Source organism: Bidens hawaiensis, unplaced genomic scaffold, assembly GCF_021521415.1.
Source record: "Bidens hawaiensis isolate Kalapana, Puna unplaced genomic scaffold, B.hawaiensis_p1.1 tig00032454_1, whole genome shotgun sequence".
NCBI lineage: Eukaryota > Viridiplantae > Streptophyta > Magnoliopsida > Asterales > Asteraceae > Bidens > Bidens hawaiensis.
In genome coordinates this window covers 7010-28165 of record NW_027495533.1, presented here as the reverse complement: position 1 = coordinate 28165, position 21156 = coordinate 7010, and the positions used below count along the sequence as shown (strand labels likewise).

Below are 21156 nucleotides of genomic sequence, written 5' to 3'. Positions count from 1 at the left end.
TTTTAGAGTTGCTCACGTATATAAGCCAACTCTTTAAATTAATAAATTATTAATGTATCGATATAATAATATCTCGCTAAATTAATTAAATATTTTGGTCTCAACATTATTAATTTATAAAGGTTTTACTATATATATGGTATTATAGAATAAGTTCTAATGATATTTTATCCTCAAAAAAATATTCAGATCAAATTCTATTTGTAGCAAAATTGACAATGTGAAGAAATTTTGTCCATCAAATTCTTTTATTCCATGTACAATGATCAACCCTATTAACATGCAACAATTATCGCATCTATGCAAGTCCTATGAAAAACACCGCGAAAAAATCATTGGATAAAATCATTGCCGAAGAATAGTTTCTATTGTATAAATAGGACACTTATTATCAAATTAACTCACAGGATAATTAAACTCGATTATCCAATAGTATCATTCTATCGGATAATTGAGTTTAAAAATGAATTCCTCATCCCCAAATGACAACAAGGACAAAGCTCCTCAACCTACAAATGATGCCCAACCGTCGACTGCCGCGCCATCTTAAACTCTTCGTCAACATCTGAACAAGACTCCACCAAAGGTGCAGCTGGTCCACAGAGCCAGACGGTGGTTGGGGCTCCACCACAACAAGACGCGTTTCCTATTTGGTCTACAGGTCTTTTTGAATGTTTTGATGATATCCCAACCCGTAAGTACAATTATATAATATTCTTTTACTTTGATTATATCAAAACAATAAGTATTCATTTTACTAACTATATATATGGTTTCAACAGTTCTTATAACCTTCTTTGCGCCTTGTGTCACTTTTGGGCAAATAGCAGAAATGGTGGATAGGGGACAAATAGTGAGTGTTCATTGATCAATAAATATTTAGTAGTTATATAAGGTACAAGTTAACTAATTTTCTAAAACCCCGATGTGTGAAAACAGGTTGCGGTTTATATGCTATGCTTCATGCCGGTATACTCTACTTCACGGGTTGCGGGTGTCTATTATCAGCATACTATAGGATCAAAATGAGCCAAATATATAAGTTGCCTAACGACCCTGTTTTTAATATACTAGTACATTTAATATGTGAACCATGTGCCTTGTGTCAAGAGTATCGTGAGCTTCAGGCTCGCGGATTCAACATGCAACTTGGTAACTATTTTATTTATACCCATCTTTATCACTTTTCAAATTTTAAAGTTTATAATCATGGGTATTAACTTGCACAATGTGTTTAATTATTTTTTTAGGGGTTGGATGGCGCAATCAAACACCGGAGATTCAACAAACGAGTGGACTCATGGTGGCACCAAAGGTTCCTGGAGGAATGACTCGTTGAAACAAAGATACATAATCAAGTTTGGGAGTTGAGGAATTAATCATGCTTGTTTTTTGAACATAATCAATAGCTATATCGTAATCATTATGTGATTATGCTACAATGATTATTATTTACTATGTTGCCCTTAAGTTTTTTCTAAGTCATAGAATCTAGAGGGCTGTTATGTTCTGTCAAGTCTTTGGTTGTTAAAGCTTGTAACACATTATCTAGTTTGATATTAATGTAAAACATACAATGCTTAACATGATTATTCCGTTCATAAATATTGTTCTTTCATTATTTATTTTACAGTTTTACTAGTACCATGTTATATCCAAAACCGTTTATAAAATGTTTATCGTGATATATACACCTAAATGCAACATCAATCGATTATACATAGTTACATACCTTCTTTACTTTCGATGTATCTTGAAGTGGAACCAGGGGTGGCTTTGCTTACCCTCCGTTTAGAGGGATGTGCCGGATTTTTTATAAACCCCAAGTTTTTTTTATCTCGAATTTTGTTCACATTTAACTCACATTGTTTCGTCCAAAACTACAAACGTAAATGTTTGTTGGTTTGCTATATATTGTTCGTCCAACTACACTCGTAAATGTTTGTTGGTTTGCTATATATTGTTCATCCAACTACAAGCGTAAATGTTCGTTGGTTTGCTATATATTGTTTATATATATACGAATAATATTTATACGATATATGAATCCCCATTATTTATACGATGTGATGGTTTAATCCTCAAATACCTATACACCTTGAGAAGAAATTTTGATGTGTGAATCTCAAAAATGAGTTTTGTGAAAGAGGCAATCCATTTCCTTAATCAAATAGAAGGAAAAAATGTGAAGAATATGAAGATGAATGAATATTAATAATGCTATGAATGTTCATGTCATAATGAACACATTATGATGATCTCATCACATGTGACATTTAGAGAGAGAAATTTAATATTATATGAAAGACAATTGAAGAACAACTCTTTGACCTATGAGAAGAAAATAACTTTGTAAAAAAATTGACAATATGAAGAATTTCTAACCATCAAATTCATTTATTTCATTTGATCACCCCTATTAACATGCAACAATTATTGCATTTATGCAAGTCCTTCCAAAAATACCGCAAAAAATCATTGGATAAAATCATTGCATGAGAATAATTTCAAGTGTATAAATAGGAAACTTGTTGCATTAACATCAAATCAATTGACATAATAATTAAACTCGATTATCCAATAGTACCATTCTATCAGATAATTGAGTTTAAAAATGAGTTCCTCAACCCCAAGTGACAACAAGGACAAAACTCCTCAACCTATAAATGATGCCCAACCGGCGACTGTTGTGCCATCTTCAAACCCTTCGGCTACATCTGAACCAAACTCCACCAAAGGTACGGCTGGTCCAACGAGCCAAGCTGTGGTTGGGGTTCCACCACAACAAGACCCGTTTCCTACTTGGTCCACAGGCCTTTTTGAATGTTTTGATGATATCCCAACCCGTAAGCACAATCATATTATATTCTTTACTCTATTTATTTATATCAAAACAATAAGCATTCATTATACTTATACTTGTTATATATCTTTGGTTTTAACAGTTGTTATAACCTTCTTTGCGCCTTGTGTCACATACGGGCAAATTGCAGAAATGATAGATAGGGGACAAAATAGTAAGTATTCATTGATCAATCGACAGTTAAATAAATTACAAGTTAACTAATTTTCAAAAATCGCAATGTGTGACAATAGGTTGCGGTTTATATGCTGCGGTTTACACTGGAATAATGTACCTCACGGGTTGCGGGTGTTTGTTGTCAGCATACTATAGGATTAAAATGAGCCAAATATATAAGTTGCCTAATGACCCTCTCATTAACATACTTGTACATTTAATATGTGAACCATGCGCCTTGTGTCAAGAGTATCGCGAGCTTCAAGCTCGTGGGTTCAACATGCAACTTGGTAATAATATTATTCATACCCATCTCATTCACTTTTCGAAATTTATGTTCATAATCATGTGGAATATAATATGTACAATGATTTCATATACTCGTTTAGGGGTTGGGTGGCGCAATCAAACGCCGGAGATTCAACAAACTGGTGGACTCATGGTGGCACCAAAGGTTCCTGGAGGAATGACTCGTTGAAATGAAGAGAAATAATCAACTTGGGGTGTTGAGGAATTAATTAATCATGCTTGTTTTCTTGAACATAATCAATTATCTACAATGATTATTATTTACTATATTGCCCTTAAGGTTTTTCTAAGCCACAGAATCTAAATCTAGAGGGTTGTAATTATGTTCTGTCAAGTCTTTGGTTGTTGAAACTTGTATGTAATACATTATCTAGTTTGATGTTAATACACAACAAACAATACTTAACATGATTATTTTCATAAATATTGTTTTTCCATTTTTCATTTTATGGTTTTAGTGATACCATGTTATGTGCATAATTGCTTATAAAATGTTTATCATGATACATAGATACACTTAAACGCAACATCAATCGATTATACCTTCACTCTCCGGTTTGCATAATTCATCAAATTTTTATATAAAACCCAAGTTTTATTTTCTCAATTCCTCCATATTAATGTAAAGGTTTGTTGGTTTGTTATATTTGCTAGTATCTATATATACAAACAATATTCATAGATTAATCCACAAATGCATAGACCTTGAAAAGAAATTTTGGTACATGAATCCCCAAGAATGAGTTTTGTAAATTTAGAGAAAAGGTGATGAATAAGAAGATGAATGAATATTAATGATGCTAAGACTGAGGGGCGTGGGGGCTTCAAAGGGGGCGCTAGAGCCCCTCCGTTCGCGCCCCTAGGCGCTAACACCACACCACCAGGGGCGCTAGCGGGGCGCTAGAGGGAGGATAGATGCAGGCGTGAGCTTGGTAACGGGAGAAGAGAGAGAGGAGGGCACCTTGTTTTTAGCAAAAAGAGCCGTTGGCTCTATATTATATTAAAAAAAAATTCTTTATAAAATATACTCTATTTCACCCATTTTTATACCAAAACTTCAAACACTCACCCAAAATCAATTCATCTTCTCAACTTTTTAAAAAAAATGGCTGGAAATTGGTTCCCAAACCTTGATTCAGATTATCTTGACGATGATTCATTGAACACGTTTATGGTTTTCTCACCGCACCAACCGATTCATTGTGTGTTTTTTTAATATTTTATGTGTTTTTTTTTAATAATATGTTATTTGAATATATTTATAAAAAAAAAAATTTCGCTAGAGCCCTGCTGGAGCCCCTCCACACCAGGGGCCAGGGGCTCCACCAGGGGCTCCAACACCCCCCTTATCCAGTTTCTCTCTCTGCCACACGTCATAATATTATTGGTTCTTGGCTCTGCTGGAGCCCCCACTAAAGCCCCCACACCCCTTAGTCTAAGATTAATATTCAAGCCATAATGAACACACTAAGATGATGATCATATCACACGAGACATTTGAGAGATACAATGATAACATCATATATATATATATGACCGGAAACTAATGGAGAAAAACTCCTCAACCCATGAGAAGAAAACAACTTTGTTGAAAACATGGAATCATGTCTTAAACCAGCATATAAAAGTCTAGTTTACGAGCAAATGTAAATATTAATATAAACTATTTATTATATTTATTATGTAATTATTATTATATATAATAATTAAGAACTTTGGTGCCACCAGCCTTGATTGGGCTACTTGGCGACACCTTTTTGGTCCTGACATTTTGTTTGTTTTTTTAAGTTTCGGTACCGTATAGAAGCCGAACGAGCGTCAATTTTGTGTTTTTTTTTTGTTTTAATTTTAGTACGGTAACGAACGTGACGTAAACCAACCAAATTTGTGTAGATTCACATCCTCAACGTCCGAGACCAACAGCCCTCTGGTTTTACCAACCGACGCCACATCATTGGTCCACCTCAAGTTTTAATTTTTATTTGTATCTGATCCAAACTCGGGTTCTATATATATGCCATCTGTTTATGATTTTCCATATTTTATTTTTCACGATTATCATGTGTATATGTTATAATTGGTTCTTGATTACCATCACCAGAGAAGATATTTTAGATATGATTGTATTACAAAATTTATATATTCCGGTTGTAATCTGTTTATATAGAGATTCTTCAGTATATAGAATCATTCACCAACATGTTTTTATATAACAACATAATCAACAAAGTTTATTCTTGGCACACTATACTTAGAAGCACATGGACTCACATGAGTCCATAACCAACCTTCAGACATAAAAATACAACACAATTATAAGTACTAGCAAACCATTTTTTATGGTACGTGAACATTATTGGGGCTGAGGAATCTTTATACCAACAAGTGAATCTGGGTTCAACCGCGTCTCGACAAATTTGGTAATATTTTGAACAGCCTCAACAAGTGAATCTGGGTCAGGGATATCTTCGTTCATCTTCTCATACTCTAAGGTCCATGTCACCGTGCTGTTGTCGCCGGTTCCATTGACTTGCACGCTTGCCTTGAAGGTCTTGTAAATCTTCAACAAATCTCCATCAAACAACTTATAGGTGATCAAACCCTATAAACGAACCGAACTGAACTGAACAAGTCCTTGTTAATCGTTCATTAGCTTTTATCGGAAAATCAAACGGTTCGTGAACTACTAAACGAACGGCATTTCCTATCAGTATTCATTCGTTAAGAAATGAACACAAAATGAACATAAACAAACTTTTATTTGACATGACTAACCGAGAATGGTTAGTGTCAACGATTCGGTCCAGCTACCAAGTTTTGTCCTTTTTTTTACAATCAAATTCATATGTTAATTTTGTATTAACTATCACATTATAACCATATATATATATATGTTTTATACATAATAAATTTGCTTAAATCTTTAAGATAATATTTGAAAATTCATTAATAACTATTAAAAATCTTAAAGAACAAACTTAAACAAACAAAAATTAGCTAACACAAATGAATGTAAATGAGCGCGATAACCTACACAATTAACCGAGCACGGCATCTGTCCATGTTCGTTCATTTAGTTAATCGAACGAAATTTCTTGTTCATGTTCACTAATTTTTTAACGAAAAGCATAAACGAACTTTCTGCCAAACAGTTCATCAACCGTTCGGTTTGTTTACAGCCCTAGCTAACAGTTTGCCAAACGTTCGGTTCGTTTTAAATTTTGTAAACGAACGTTATACAAATCATATATACCACTAATAATTACAAAATGTAAAATTTGTATGAAAATATTATTGAGCCTAGCTTACCGAGTACATAGTTCCAGTTGATGATGGATCCCACTGAACCCCATTCACCTTGTTGTAACTCACAACTCTTAAGTACTCAGGGGCTAAGATCAAAAGGTCAGATAGCCTGTACCTGAAGAGTCCATGAAGAACATCTCCATTGCATTTGATATCAACTGGGATAACCTTCTTCCCACTTAAACCCATTCTTCTCACACTTATATTATTAACTGGGAATTAAGCTTTGTGATGAATAACTCTAGTATCCCTTTGCTCTTTATATAGAGCTAGCTAGTAGTTGCTTTAGAAATGGATAAAAAGCCTAAAGATTGGGAATGTACAAATACTAAAGCCAATATTCATGATACAACCAACGTACATTTATGCTACTCATTGACTGGTGGTGCGTTAAAGATCGAATCAAGCCCATGGGTTGCTTGGTGGTCCGCTTGTGTTTCGGAAAGTTAGATGCTCCAACTTGTATCATAAAATATATTCCACAGAAATAGACATGGGAATATGTCGAAATCAGTCATGTTGTTCTTGGTTCAAAGTGTGTATTAACTAGATTCTTGAACAAATCACTTCTAGCTATTGGCATAAAAAGTTAAAAACAGTTATGATCCCACCAAAATCTAATCTAAATGTGGATTAATTCATCACTACTAGAAAAGTGAGCATTATCAAAGACCTATCAACTACGAATGCCGTCGATATTACCGTGTTGTGGTTCCAACGGGTTAATCATTGGCCAAAAGAAATTAGGAGGAATTCAGAAGAAATCAAAGAGATAACCAGAATTTCAATTCATATTTTTCATTCATGCTTTCTTGACACACTAGACCCTATGCTTTTCATGTACAATAGTTAACAAGTGAACTTTGTTTTTACCCCTATACTTGGACTTAAATGGATTGATCAAATTTGAGTTTCAATAACTCAAAGATTGAAAGCTATGATATATATTATAAACATATATCACCAATATGTAGCCTTTACGAAATCTCAAAAGCCGATTAATTAATTTGATTCGGTTTCCATTTACAAATTAACCTATGGATATTCATATGCCAATTGTTGTGTAACATATATGGGCAAACAAGTTGCAAAAACACCCATCAACCACACAATAATTGATGGGATCTATGCTGTGGTGCCGGATAGTGAAACCGAATATATAATATACGAAGGTCCAGTGGCCTGTTATATATAAAGATGGTGGATTTTGCTTTCATATGCTTTTCGATTAATATTCTCTTTTATTTTTATTCTTTAAAGCTCTATATAGAGACCAAATTAGTGACTTCTAGTCATCAAAAATTTTAACCATATTACTAGAAGAATGGCTTCTGTGCAAATAGGAAAGAGGGTTGCCCAAGTAGATATCAAATGCAATGCAGATGTATTCCTTGACCTCTTCAGGTACAAGCCAAAGAACTTGTCAAACATATCCCCTAATCATGTTAAGAGTTGCGAGTTGATTAATGGTGAATGGGGTGTCGTTGGATCCACCGTGGCTTGGAACTATCTCATTGGTAATAAATTCTAACTTTCGTACTAGTGTCAAGTGATTTCGCACCTTTTTATACGTGTTAATTACCTATATATATTATGGTAAACATTGACCTCCTACGTTATTCGGACAATAAACCTAGCTAAGGTAATTTTATGTGTTGAAAAAAACAAATAATGTCATTTGGTTGGACTTGTTTGAATCGTGGAATAGAGGAGTGTGGTACAAATGACTGGGCTATAGATAACAAGTTAAAAAGTGTATAGGCAGTAGTTACTTTCTTAACAAAGGTTTAGATTCGCAGAGAGCAACTAAAAAAACTCGACTTGAAAATGAAATCGCCTTCAAAGGTCATCCGAACCAAACCAAATAGAAGATCATATACATTCAAAAACCTAGAATATTCTTGTCACCCAACATAAATAAGCTAGGGCTCTAGGCCCAATTTTTAAAAAATACTCACTCCGTCTCATTAAAAGTGTTCACATTTTTTTTTATTTGTCTCATTACAAATTTTCAATTTCAAAATTTATTAGCCAATTTTCAAGTTTACCCTTAAACACACACAAATAAATTAATAAACAATATTTATGGACCAAATTTCAAATGACATTATTGTCATTTGGTAAGTAAAGAAACAATAATTTAATTTACCTTAAACTTTATGTTTTTCAAACTAAGACACTATGACCGGGACGGAAGGAGTATAAAAATACGTATTTAATGTATATTAGGTTCATTTTGACAGTTTTAAACCAAAACACATCGCAAGTATAGACATAGGAAGACCGAAAATTCTTAAATATATGAAATTAGTATGGATTATCCGTGGCTTTGCATTTACTATTTTTAGGGTTTCTTGAATACTTGTAGATGGAAAGCCACAAGCTTCCAACCACTTCTCGAAGCGGTAGATGAGAAAAACAAATCCATCACCTACACCGCGTTTGGAGGAGATCTAATGCAAGCTTTCAAGAGCATAAAAACAATCATTCGTGTTGAGCCGAAAGATCATCAAAACAGCTTGGTGACATGGACCGTTGAGTATGAGAATGTTAGCGAAGATATTCCTGATCCGGACTCACTTCTTGATCTTGCTTATAAGATTAGCAAAGATGTTGAGGCTCGCCAGTTCTAATAATCTTGATCCGGATGAATTGAAGTGATGGTGAAATACTGAAATCCATCTACAAGAAGTATAAATAATTAAAGGTTATGATAATGGTTTGTAAAATATGTATTGTGGTTTCGTTTTTATGTTGTTTGAAGATGATGCTTGATTGCTTGCATGTGAATGCATGGGCTTCAACCTTTTAAGTATGTGTGACACGAATAAACTTGGTATAAGTTTTTATAATACTAGCTTGTTAAATGAATTTGTAAAAGAATATACATAAATGTAATCTTATGGCCAACTTCTTTACTAGTTAAACTGTTAAGTAATTAGCGAATCGTATGTTAGAACAAAAATCGTCGAAAATGAATTTGATCGACTTCTGCAAAAGGTTTGAAAGACGAAAACTGAATTAGGGTGAGCGAATTAGATAGAATTTGCTAACCTTACATCTTTGGATGGCATAGTTGAAGATATAAAGGACTTTGTGGATGTCTTAACGTTGTAATAGAGCCTTACACTTACACTTCCCCATAATTCTGTTGGCTTCAAATCAGAACCGTTTTTGAGAATCGTAAAAAAATTTCAGGTTAAAGGCGAAAAAAAACTCTGTGCCTTAAGTAAAAGGGTTAATTTTGTTGGGCTTAACAACTAAATTTTTAAATGTGTATACTTGGTTAAAATTTAAGTTGCGAAAAAAGAGAGTTTATTTATAAAAGTATACTTACATGAGCTGAATAATTGGATTTAAACATTGAAATCTCTTTTTCATAAAAATATATAAAAATAATTGGGCTTAGCGGTGTGATCGAGCCGAGGGTCGTCGACCACATTGCCCTCCTATCAAAGCTAGTCATATTCAGAAGATGAGTCGGTCATTCTAGTCGTCTTTTCTCATTGTTGTTTCCATGTGTTTGTTTGCGCTTTCATTTGTTCGTTTGAAAAGTGTCGCTTTTGTTTTCATTAACTGGGCTAACAACGACTAGTGGGCTTTTGTTTTCAATGAATAGGTCTTTTAGGAACTCGTGGGATGACTAAGGAGGCAGGTCCCTCAGTTTAATCTTGTTTTACTCGTTATGGTTTCCATTTATCCGTTTGTGCTTCCATTTGTTTGTTTGAAAAGTGTCGCTTTTGTTTTACTGAACGAGGCTAGCAGCGACTGGTCGGTCTTTGTTTTCACTAAATAGGGCTATCTGAGACTCATGGGACTATTAAAGAGGTGTTTCTCTCATTCAAGCATTTCATTGAACGAGCCTATCAGGGACTCATGGGGTGATTAATGAGGTGACTCATGCATTCTAGCATTTTTTTTACTCGACGTGGTTTCCATTAGTTCGTTTAGGCTTTCATTTGTTCATTTGAAATTATAGCTTTATTTTTTCACTGAACGAGGCATAGCGGCGCCTGGTGGACTTTTGTTTTCATTAAACAGGGCTATCAGGGAGTCATGGGATGATAAAGGAGTGGAGTCTCTCATTCTAGTTTTCTTTAGCTCATTGTGGTTTCCATTTATTCATTTGGGCTTTCATGTGTTTGTTTGAAAAGTACCGCTTCTAATTTCACTGAATTGGGCAAGCAACGACTGTGTGACTTTTGTTTTCACCAAAACGGGACTATCAGGGACTCGTTGTATGATCAAGTAGGTGAGTCTTTCATTCTAGTCTTCTTTTATTCATTGTGGTTCCATTTTTTCATTTGAGTTTCCATTTTTTCCTTTGAAAAATGTCACTTCTGTTTTCATTTAACTGAGTTAGCAGCAAATCATGAGCCTTTATTTTCACTTAATGGGGCTATGAGAGACTCATGGGATGATTAAGGATGTAATCCCCCCCCCCCCCCCGATGAACTTTTGTTTTCACTGAACGGGGCTATCTCGGACTCGCGTGATGTTTAAGGAGCTGAGTCTCTCATTCTAGTCTTCTTTTACTCATCATGGTTTCCATTTGTTCGTTGGCGCTTCCATTTATTCGTTCAAAAATTGTCACTTTTGTTTTCACTAAACAGTTATAGCATTGACTGGTGAGTTTTTGTTTTCACTAAATGAGGCTATCTAGAACTCGTGGGATGATTAAGGAGGTGAGTCACTCATTCCGGTCTTCCTTTACTCGCTGTGGTTTCTATTTGTTCGTTTGAAAACTGTCGCTTGCGTTCTCACCGAACGGGGATAGCAGCGACTAGTGAACTTTGAATTGGTTTTCAAGAAAAACAAACCAGTGTACTTGTCGGTTCGTTCTTCAATTGGGTTGTCCGATCTAGTCCGGTTTTATTAACGTTAATATTTATACTCGTACCAAAGAGAAAATAAATAACCTCGAGATCGATCGACTGTTAAAGCTTGGATTTTGTATAACTTGTATAATGATCTTTAATTTCTATTAATAATTTCATATTTTTATATTTTTGGACGTCTAGTTCACGTTTGCACCCAACTTTCAATATGTAGATTATTGCTAAAAATACCAACTAGTTGGATTACTATAAACGTAAATTCTTTTAAATATTTCACGATGTATATTATTCTAAAAGTTTTGGGACCATTTCTATAATATTCATAAACTAACCAGATATAATAATTAGTTAATTACTTAAAAGGTAATACCAATTACCAAATACATGTGTTACAATCAAAGACCACTTAAATGAACATCGTGTGTAGCTCTTGTCCTAGTATGAACTAAGAAACAGTAGTAAGTCTCGCGTATGATCGAGGTTAAGCGAGGTGAGTGGTCCAACTCCCGGTCAATGAGATGCCAAGATGTGTATACTCATAACATATACTAGTATACGACACCTTAGACAGTAAGGCACTTTAAAAGATAAGCAAGAGGGGGCGAATTTTACGTGTTTGACACCTTGTTTAAGTAGACTCGTACCTTAAACCTTCTCCCACCATTATTTCAAACATACCCTCGAATGAAGTGGTGTTACGTTGATTTCATGTTTAAAGGAACGCTTGACATATATACATCAAGTAGCAACATAATTCCTACGGATTTGGTCCATCACTCTCTATCTTGTAGCTCAAGCGGAGCAGGTTTCGCATCATTTCACCATAATTAGACGCTACAACGACATAACAATCCCATCCATCAACATATGCCGCCATCTTGGGCCTCTGCCCCGTATATATGCTCCAACCGCCATGCACGCATTGGGAGAATGACATGAGCACACAATATTATTTGAAGGGTCAACATGTTCATCACATGTCACTTGGTACTCCAACTAAAGAGAAAGAAAGTCATAATAATTGAATATCTTATATCATTTAAGAGAAGACTCGTTATTCTATAGCGTTATATATAGTATTTTCGCAACCACTTTGTTACTTTTGTTTATTAAAGGGTTCGTAGCCTAACGATAACAAGGTCATTGAAGGTGCTTAATCATTCATCTATAGAAAACATTTTCCTATTTTTCTATTAGAGAAATCTGCATTTTGTCTCCCTGGTTTATATCGTCGCGAGATGGGTTAACCCCTGAAAAAGATTTTGCGAACTTTGTGCCCCTATGTTTCTCCAGCGGGTTTTTTTTTACTCCTACCGTCAGTTGACTTACCGTTGACTGACGGATGCGAAGGGCATTTTGGTAATCATCTCGTAGTAATAATAATAATAATAATAATAATAATAATAATAATAATAATAATAATCATAATCTTATCATCATCATCATCCTCATCTTAATCATACCAACAACAACATAAACTCCATATCCATCCATAACAAATGAAACTTTCAACATAAACCACTTTGAAACTAATCAAACTTTCAACCTTTTCCAACTAGTGAGTTTAGGGTTTAGGGTTTCAAGATTCTGTATTCAAGATTGTAAATTGAAGAAATTAGGAAGACGGTGGTGGTGGTGGCAGCTAGAGAGAGAAAGAGAGATGTGTAGAAGACCGGTTCGTTTTTCCGGCAACAGGATGGCGGCGATGGTGGCGCCGGCTAGGGTTTCCGGGTCACCTCCGTCCAGATTCAAACCGGATGAAGATGGTGGTGGTGGCAGCGGCTAGGGTTCCGCAACAGGAAGACAGTGGTGGTGGCGGCGACGGCTAGGGTTTCCGGGTCACCTCCGTCCAGATTCAAACCCAGTTAGATTTTCACGCGGTCACCTCCGTCAGAATTATGTTTTAGGGTTTGGGGTTTATGGGTTTAGGGTTTCCGGGTTTGGTGAAGGGGATACGTTGGTCGTGGTGTGGGTATAATGATGAAGATCTAGTTTTGGTGTTGTATGATGATGATGATGATGATGATCTAGGTTTGGTGTTGTATGATGATGATGATGAAGATTTGGGTTTGAGTGAGTATGATGATGGTGAAAATCTGGTAACTTTGAAGATCTGGGTTTGGTGTTGTTACTTTGAAGATCTGGATGATGAAGATGTGTTGTTTTTATTATAAAAGGGCATAATGGTAACTTCACTAAGTTAACGTTAAGTCAACTGACGGTAGGAGTCAAAAAAACCCGCCGGAGAAACATAGGTGCACAAAGTTCGCAAAATCTTTTTCAGGGGTTAACCCATCTCACGACGATATAAACCAGGGAGACAAAATGCAGATTTCTCTTTCTATTTTGTGGTGTTTTTTTTTTTTTGTTGTCACTTGTCGATCATCTTTTAATAAGTTATATGTGTTATTTAATTAATGACAATGGATCTTCTATATGTAGTTCAATAATGAGACAACAAAGGTAATTTAATAATAAGAATCTTTCATAATTCAAACACTTGTATTATTATCTATTTTTATTAGGTTACTTGCATAATTAACTAATGATTTAGAATCTTGATTGTTAGCTTTCCCTAGACAAGTTCATACATACCAACTACACAAGGTTGACTTTGCATACTTGCATACTTGCATCACCAATATTTTTAATACACACTTCGGTTCACATGTCGCAATTTAAGTATAGATGACACGTTGATTACACAAAACAAGCATAACGAAAATAAAACATTCAACACTTCAAAATATTCATATCTCCGTCTTATCGTTTAACCATTAACAAACGAACTGAACCACTATGTATACACCAATGTGGTTTAAAACTTAAAAAGAACAGCCCAGTTGACTGACTATTGATGGAATTGGAAACCTAGTAACTTACAAAGCTTATAACAAACTTACGTGGATTTCACTAATTCACGCCTGCTGCTACAGCACTCATGCTGCTCGATCCACCATTCATGATCGAGTCCTTGCTCACATTGTAAGGAGCCGAAGCCATCACTCTACATTATCAAACATTAATAAGTAATCACATTTTCCGTCCTTTAGATTTATACAAAACTTGCAGCTTGTGTTCTTAAACTAACAAAATGTGTAATTATCGTATTTCTTTACTTTTCTATCTTTTACTTTTATCCTTTTTACGTTTTTATTCAACTCGCTTCACTAAACCGAATGACCCGATTAAAAGAACAAGTAAAAGAATAAAATTTGACAGTTGAAGAGTGTGAAAGGACTAAAATACCCTTGATGAACCATACCTTTCCTTGCGTTTCTCAAGAAACCGAGCCAAAGATGCTTTACGCGCTTGAGGAACAGCTGCATACGACAAATTAACTGTCAAATGTCAACTTCCATTTAAAAAACAAAATCCTATAAATACCACACAAAAAAATGTTACCAGATTGCATGACTTGTTCAAGTGAATTGATAACTCGTGGAGTGTCCACTTTGCAAGCAGGACCCACCGAGCCTTTAACCGTTTTAACACCTTCATCTTTGTTAGTGGGTCCCACAGGGTTGGACGACACAGACATTGGGCTCGAGATGGCCGAGCAGGGTTGTGCATTAATGTGTTGTGCCATGTAAACCACATCTCCAAAGGGTGGTCTTGAAATGGGGATCGCGGTTTGAACCCTCGGCTGAGGCGTGCTTGCAGATGCACCGTTTCCTGCCAAGAACATTATAGCTTGAGCCTGTATAAATAATAATATAGTCAAGACGATAACCAAGATTCGAGATTTGGCAGGTCAAACGAGAAAGAATTTGTACCTTCTCGGGGGAGATGTCGTCATACACGTTCACCATTCCACCGTAAAAGATGGTTAGGTGAGTAGGAGCACAAGAAGGCTTGGAATTATACCTACAATTGAAAAATAAAAAAGATTTACAAAATAATCAGAATCTTTTAAACATGTTCAAAATTTAAGTAGTATGATAATTGAATGTCAGGAATTATGCAAATTCTCGTATTTAAACGCTTAATCATATAATGACCAAATTCTCATATTTAAACGCTTAATCATATAATGACCAAATTCTCGTATATTTAGACACATAAACAAGCCGGCTCAAGCTTCTGACTTGATAAGCTCGAGCTCGACATTCAGCTTGTAAAAATAAACTAACCGAGCCTGAACCCACCCTAGTTCGGCTCGGCTAGGCTCGTTTACGACTTATAATGACCTAAAAAAACATTTTTCTAAAAATTTTAACCGCGAAAGTGAAAATAAAAATATGGAATAAAACAACACAAAATTCATACCATGGCTCGGTGGTTCCAGCAAGAAATGACCCGATAGGTGCAACTGAAACACCGTGTTGCTTAATGGGTGCACCACCAAACTGAGGCCTGTAATAAGGATGGCTCACGGATATGGGAATCGCTTGCTTAGCATCGTTGATAACTTGCATAGAAAATGGACTCTGTTGCATGGGATTATAAGTAGCCATTGAAAAATGAGTTCCACCTTGTCTACTAATCTATATAGTGAAATAAATAGTAACACAATTAATATTCCGATTCTAAGATACAGACTTCGATTTACTTGTTAATTGTTATTTTTCCATTTTTAGTCAAAATTAACAATAAACTTGGTTATTATTTAGTGAATTCTACTTCAATTTAATTGAAACAAATCATCACTCATTAGTAACCAAGATTCATGTATTGCCTCACTTAACTCTAAAAAATTTTAAACATTTATATTTATAAATAAGTTTACATATATTATATTTAACCCTAATTGAAGAAAACTATGCATAAATTACAAAATCAGATAATTATAATAATAATAATAATAATAATAAACACACCTGAACTTCACCGGCTTGACGATCTGCGCCTGATATTTAACAAATCGACACAATTAGTTCCGATTCCGATTAGTTACAAATTTGATCAAAAACCTTAAAAAAACAAAACAAAATTTTATACCTGAAAGTGGCCAGTTGACCGCAGAACTCTTCGAAAACACTACATATAATCAAAATCCCCAAATTAGATCCTAATTACTAAACTTAAAACAGATTATTACATAAAGATATTTAATCAGTAAAAAAATAGAGATTAAACAGCTACACAAATGAGCCAAAAGAAAACAGATTATTAAAAAAAGTCAATTGATATTTAGCCCCTAATTACCAAAACAAAACAGACTATTAAAGAAAGATAACTAATTTTGTACAAAAAAATGAACCCTAAATCCCTAATTACTAAAACTAAACAGATTATTAAAGAAAAATAATTAATTTTACAAAAAAATGAACCCTAATTACTAAAACTAAACAGATTATTATAGAAAGATAATTAATTTAACAAAAAAATGAACCCTAGTTACTAAAACTAAACATATTATTAGAGAAAAATAATTAATTTAAAACTAAACAGATTATTAAAAAAAATATTTAATTTTACAAAAAAATGAACCCTAATAACTAAAACTAAACAGATTATTAAAGAAAAATAATTAATTTTACTAAAAATGAACCTCAATTACTAAAACTAAACAGATTATTAAAGATAAATAATTAATTTACAAAAAATTGAACCCTAATTACTAAAACAAAACAGATTATTAAAGAAAAAAAATTAATTTAACAAAAAACTGAACCCTTTTAGTTTTTATTAAAATTTAAAACTAAAAAGATTACCAAAAGAAGAAAACTAATCTATAACCAAACCAGTTCATATTAGGTAAAAATCAAAGCTTTAATCCAAAGCAACTTCAACACAACACATGCAATTAAACCCTAATTCCCAAAATTGACAAAATTAACCTGATTCCTTTGACCCATCAACTGCTTCTTCCTTCACCACCACCACCGAATCCTTCGATCTCAAACCCATGAAATCTCGTTCCATCTTTCAATTCCAATTCACCCAGTTTCAATTCCACAAAAACCCCCAAATTTTATAACCAATTCAAACCCTAATTGATTGAAATCAGTTGTATATAGAGAGAGAGAATATAATTAGATATGAAACAGAGTATGTGATTTATATAATTTATATTATTTGTGAACCGGTAAAGTGACAGGTTGAGCCGGTGACAAGCACGTGCAGACGTAGCTGTCTACAATAGCGGGAAACTCGTGATGTGAGCGAATGAGAAGATGACACGTGGAAGTAAATTTACTCGTGGCCTAAATGTGATGTGTGTGGTCACGTGGGGTGATTAATCGTCGGATATTTATGGAACTACTCGCCTTTGTTTTTAACACGAGGGTTGTGAGGCGGTGGGGTGTTATTATTTTTTTATTATTTAATATTATATGATGTTGTTTGACGAAAATGCCCTTGGGTTGTGAGTAAACTACTAGACTGGCCTTTTGAATATTTTTAATTAGGTAAATGGAAAATTTGAGTTTTGTTTAAAACCTATTTGGTGTGATCATAAACCAGACAATGATATAAAAGTAGGTTTATAAGGTCAAGTATTCGCTAAAAGGTATGATATCGAGGTGAGTTTCATTAACTCCGTCTATATACTAAAAAGTCGATCAAAAGTGGTTAACCGAGTTAAAATCACATCTAGTCAATCAATTTCTGTCGATATTTGATTTAAGAAAATAGAACATAATTCATATTTCAATAATACTAAAGAACGAATGTTATTTTTTTTATTAATGATTAGCAATTTTTAGAATAATTTAGTATTTAAAAATGTATATATCGTATTTATATTGATAGTTGCCTATTTTGTTATAAATATTACTGTAGTAAACTTTTTTAAAAAAAAAACTTGAATATAATACTTTTATTGAATTATAGAAATATCCAAACGATTTACAATGAAGTGGCAGGTAAACGGGCAACAAGTTGCGCCACAACCCCCTTTTGGATAGCAAACTCAATCCTACTAAAAACAAAGTTTCGATTCTTATGGGCCGATATGTTACTATTCACAACTTTCTGAACCCTATTCAAAAGGTCCAAAAGTGTCAAAGACAATGGGGATAAACACGTGTTGATTCTCCAAACAAGCTCTCTCGTGTTTCGCAACCTTGCCCGATGTCGCCTTCAATGCTGCCTGGCCTGCTACAAACCCATTGTACCTAATCCCAACAAGAGGGGAGACTCCTGTGAGGTCGACACAAGCGTGTTTTCCCCCTACCCACCCAAAAACAATAATATCGGCCGGTCGTAATGTAGATCTTCCTTCTTGAGGATCCGTGAGAAAGTTTACAGGGGCTTCCTTTTTAGCCGAAATTCCAGCTCGTTTAAGAACATCGCATAGAACATCCCTAACCAAATCTTGCCTGTACTTAAACCCAGGCAACTCTTTGCAGTGAATCGCATGCTCACCAAAAGAATCCAAACAAACCTTATGGCAAACCGGGCACGACTCATCTACCGGAAACAAAGGGATCATTAACCGATGCTTCAGGATGACCCAGTACTCCAAAGCCAACATATGTTGGCCCAATCCTTCAATAGGGAGGACACTTAAGAAATCTTGAGCCCGAGGAGCCCGAAGATACTCAAACACCGCTTTCTGACGAGAGGATAAATCAAACTTCATTTCCAAACTCTTGATGATTCCACTATAAAGGGCACTCGCCAAAGCATGTTGGGCTTTAGGGGGGGCGGTGTCTTTATTAGAGAAACCGCTAATATCAAAATCGGGAAGTGAAATGTGCAACCGATCTATCGCACTCCCATAATCGGAGTCAAACCCATCAATACCACAACCTCGAAGAATGTGGTCTTGCAATTCCCAAGATTGCGCCCTCGAGGCCACAAATGCATAAGTAGAAACGTCTGAAACTGAACATAAACCCAAACCTCCAAAACGAGTCGGAAGCGATGCCAACCTCCAAAGAAGGCACCACCACAAACCACGATGTCCTCAATCGCCCCCTGAAGGCCATTGTCAAACACAGAAACTGCTTCCCCTACATACACAGGTTGGCATCTTAGAGACCGAACAACAACTTTCCAACTCCCATACATGATCAGAGCAAAAGGAGCTCACATTGAGGGTCCCGCAATTGCGGGAGATAGCTCATCAACTCCATAGCTCGCGAAGCCTTTTTCATAGCCAGTTCACTGATGAACCCGGCATCCCGGCTAACGGCTCCCACGAGGAGTTTCACACCTAGCACCGGTCTTCCAATCTCACAAGGAAACACCCCCTCTTGCACCTTAACGCTATTGCACGACGGCCAAAATACTTTGGTTTTCTTAATATTAAGTTCAAGGCCCATGCGGGGACCCTCCGACCTGATAATATCTAAAGCTTTAGCAACCTCTTTAGAGTCCCCAATAATTGTACCATCATCTAGGTACCAAGCATGAAAGAGAAGCTTACAGGAACTCTGGACTAGATGAATAAGTGGGTGCCGAACTAAGGCGAAAAGAAGAGGTCCCAAAGGGTCCCCCTGCTGAACCCCAGTGGTGGACCAAATGTGGCCATCCCCCACATATAGCCTAGCTGGTTGTCCATATAAAAAGTTCACCCATAAGTAAATAGATGGGCATCGGACCCGAACCTCATTAAGAAGGGCAATCCTATCCACCAAGTTGAAGGCATTACAAAAATCAATAGTAAGCATAGACAATGACCCATCAGAATGGAACTTACTTAAAAACATGTTCGCACTATGAAGAACGACCTCTACATCACTAGGGACTCCCACCTCAAACTGAAAGTCGCACAGGTATTTAGTAATGTCTTTCCCAACACCCCTCATAGCCACCTTAGAGATCAATTTTCTCCAAATGGCGCCTACAGCAATGGGTCTAATCCCATTGTCCGGTTTGAACAACGGTGTGAGAGGAGCCGACGCAATGAACTCTGCCAAAACCCTTGGGCATCTCCCCCCCAAACATAAATTAACCATCGCAGTAGTAGCCTTTAGTAACCCAACAGCGATCGGCGACCCCTCTCCACAAAATGCATCCAAAATATGTTGTGCCCTCAATCCATCTCGTCCACATGACATCCCTTTAGGGAAGGATTTAATGCATCCAAGCACGCAATCCTCATCAACAACAAGAGGAGGCTCATAAAGCAGTGAAGCAGGCATAACCGGTGGGGGCAAATTGGGATGCTTCACCACTAACGCTTTCAACGTGTCATTGCCGAGAGGTGCAACCCCTGAAGAGCATAATACTTTAATGGCGGCAGTGAAATGCCCGTCCGCCACTTTCCGTAAACATTGTTTCACATTGGCACATACCGTAACATCATCGTGCTTAGCGAGAGGCTCCTCATGACTCGAGTTCACCCCTATAGGTGTGGCAAAAGGGATAAAATAAGCGCATCAAAACCATCATTAGCACCCCAAGTTGTTAGTGCTTGTTGAATACTATGACATTGCAAAGACTTTCTACTACCGGACCTGCGCTCCTGACGTTTAGAAGGTCTGAAAACACGCAACGCACACCGCAGTAATAACTTATGATATTTGACATACACACAGTCACTCAGTCGCCTAACGACTTTTGCAACATTAAAACCAAATAAGACTCGTGAGACTTGAACTGATCATACATGGGTATATTACAATAGAGTGGGATCTAGGATTCTGAGAATACCATTAATCGAGTCCATATCAGTATGACGGGTAAGATATATTTGCTTCTTTAGAGGTGAACAAAAATCAGATAAAACCCTCAAGATCAACTAAATAATGTTTCCAAAATGTTGTATAAAAATGAAACAAAGTAAGTGTA

At 35.7% G+C, this 21156-nt stretch overlaps 3 protein-coding genes and 1 pseudogene across 5 annotated transcripts; 2 read left to right on the top strand and 2 right to left on the bottom strand.

The window, feature by feature from the left end:
- The first annotated feature begins 309 nt into the window (after positions 1-309).
- LOC143583552 (protein PLANT CADMIUM RESISTANCE 2-like) lies at positions 310-1527 on the top strand (annotated as a pseudogene). The gene is made up of 4 exons (XR_013144192.1): positions 310-694; positions 783-857; positions 940-1152; positions 1251-1527. The product of XR_013144192.1 is annotated as a protein PLANT CADMIUM RESISTANCE 2-like (transcript).
- A 1087-nt stretch (positions 1528-2614) lies between these two features.
- Positions 2615-3538, top strand: LOC143583551 (protein PLANT CADMIUM RESISTANCE 2-like). The gene is made up of 4 exons (XM_077065832.1): positions 2615-2846; positions 2946-3017; positions 3097-3309; positions 3409-3538. Exons 1-4 carry the CDS (start codon positions 2615-2617, stop codon positions 3495-3497), a joined length of 606 nt encoding a protein of 201 aa, XP_076921947.1. The 3' UTR covers positions 3498-3538.
- Positions 3539-5533: 1995 nt separating this feature from the next.
- On the bottom strand, positions 5534-6823 carry LOC143583546 (kirola-like). Its single transcript, XM_077065828.1, has 3 exons — positions 6638-6823; positions 5708-5888; positions 5534-5616 (listed from the first exon to the last, which is right to left on the bottom strand). Exons 1-3 carry the CDS (start codon positions 6821-6823, stop codon positions 5534-5536), a joined length of 450 nt encoding a protein of 149 aa, XP_076921943.1.
- Positions 6824-14172: 7349 nt separating this feature from the next.
- On the bottom strand, positions 14173-17482 carry LOC143583537 (protein TIFY 6B-like). Of its 2 annotated transcripts, none has more exons than XM_077065820.1 (8): positions 17256-17482; positions 16414-16452; positions 16293-16321; positions 15742-15902; positions 15249-15339; positions 14878-15172; positions 14738-14795; positions 14173-14479 (listed from the first exon to the last, which is right to left on the bottom strand). In XM_077065820.1, the coding sequence occupies exons 1-8, from the start codon at positions 17338-17340 to the stop codon at positions 14386-14388; spliced, it is 852 nt and encodes a 283-aa protein (XP_076921935.1). In that variant the 5' UTR covers positions 17341-17482; the 3' UTR covers positions 14173-14385. The 2 variants fall into 2 exon arrangements, with proteins under 2 accessions (XP_076921935.1, XP_076921934.1); XM_077065819.1 differs by having other exon boundaries at positions 15742-15959; positions 17256-17481.
- Between the last annotated feature and the right edge of the window lie 3674 nt (positions 17483-21156).

Coding starts and splice junctions, on each gene's coding strand:
- LOC143583551 (XM_077065832.1), top strand. CDS start 2,615: ATGAGTTCCTCAACCCCAAGTGACAACAAGGACAAAACTCCTCAACCT. Junction 3,018..3,096: donor GATAGATAGGGGACAAAATA/GTAAGTATTCAT, acceptor GTGTGACAATAG/GTTGCGGTTTATATGCTGCG. Junction 3,310..3,408: donor TGGGTTCAACATGCAACTTG/GTAATAATATTA, acceptor ATACTCGTTTAG/GGGTTGGGTGGCGCAATCAA.
- LOC143583546 (XM_077065828.1), bottom strand. CDS start 6,823: ATGGGTTTAAGTGGGAAGAAGGTTATCCCAGTTGATATCAAATGCAAT. Junction 5,889..6,637: donor CAACTGGAACTATGTACTCG/GTAAGCTAGGCT, acceptor GATTTGTTGAAG/ATTTACAAGACCTTCAAGGC. Junction 5,617..5,707: donor GAACCCAGATTCACTTGTTG/GTATAAAGATTC, acceptor TTATGTCTGAAG/GTTGGTTATGGACTCATGTG.
- LOC143583537 (XM_077065819.1), bottom strand. CDS start 17,340: ATGGAACGAGATTTCATGGGTTTGAGATCGAAGGATTCGGTGGTGGTG. Junction 16,453..17,255: donor TGATGGGTCAAAGGAATCAG/GTTAATTTTGTC, acceptor GATTATATGTAG/TGTTTTCGAAGAGTTCTGCG. Junction 16,322..16,413: donor GGTCAACTGGCCACTTTCAG/GTATAAAATTTT, acceptor GTTAAATATCAG/GCGCAGATCGTCAAGCCGGT.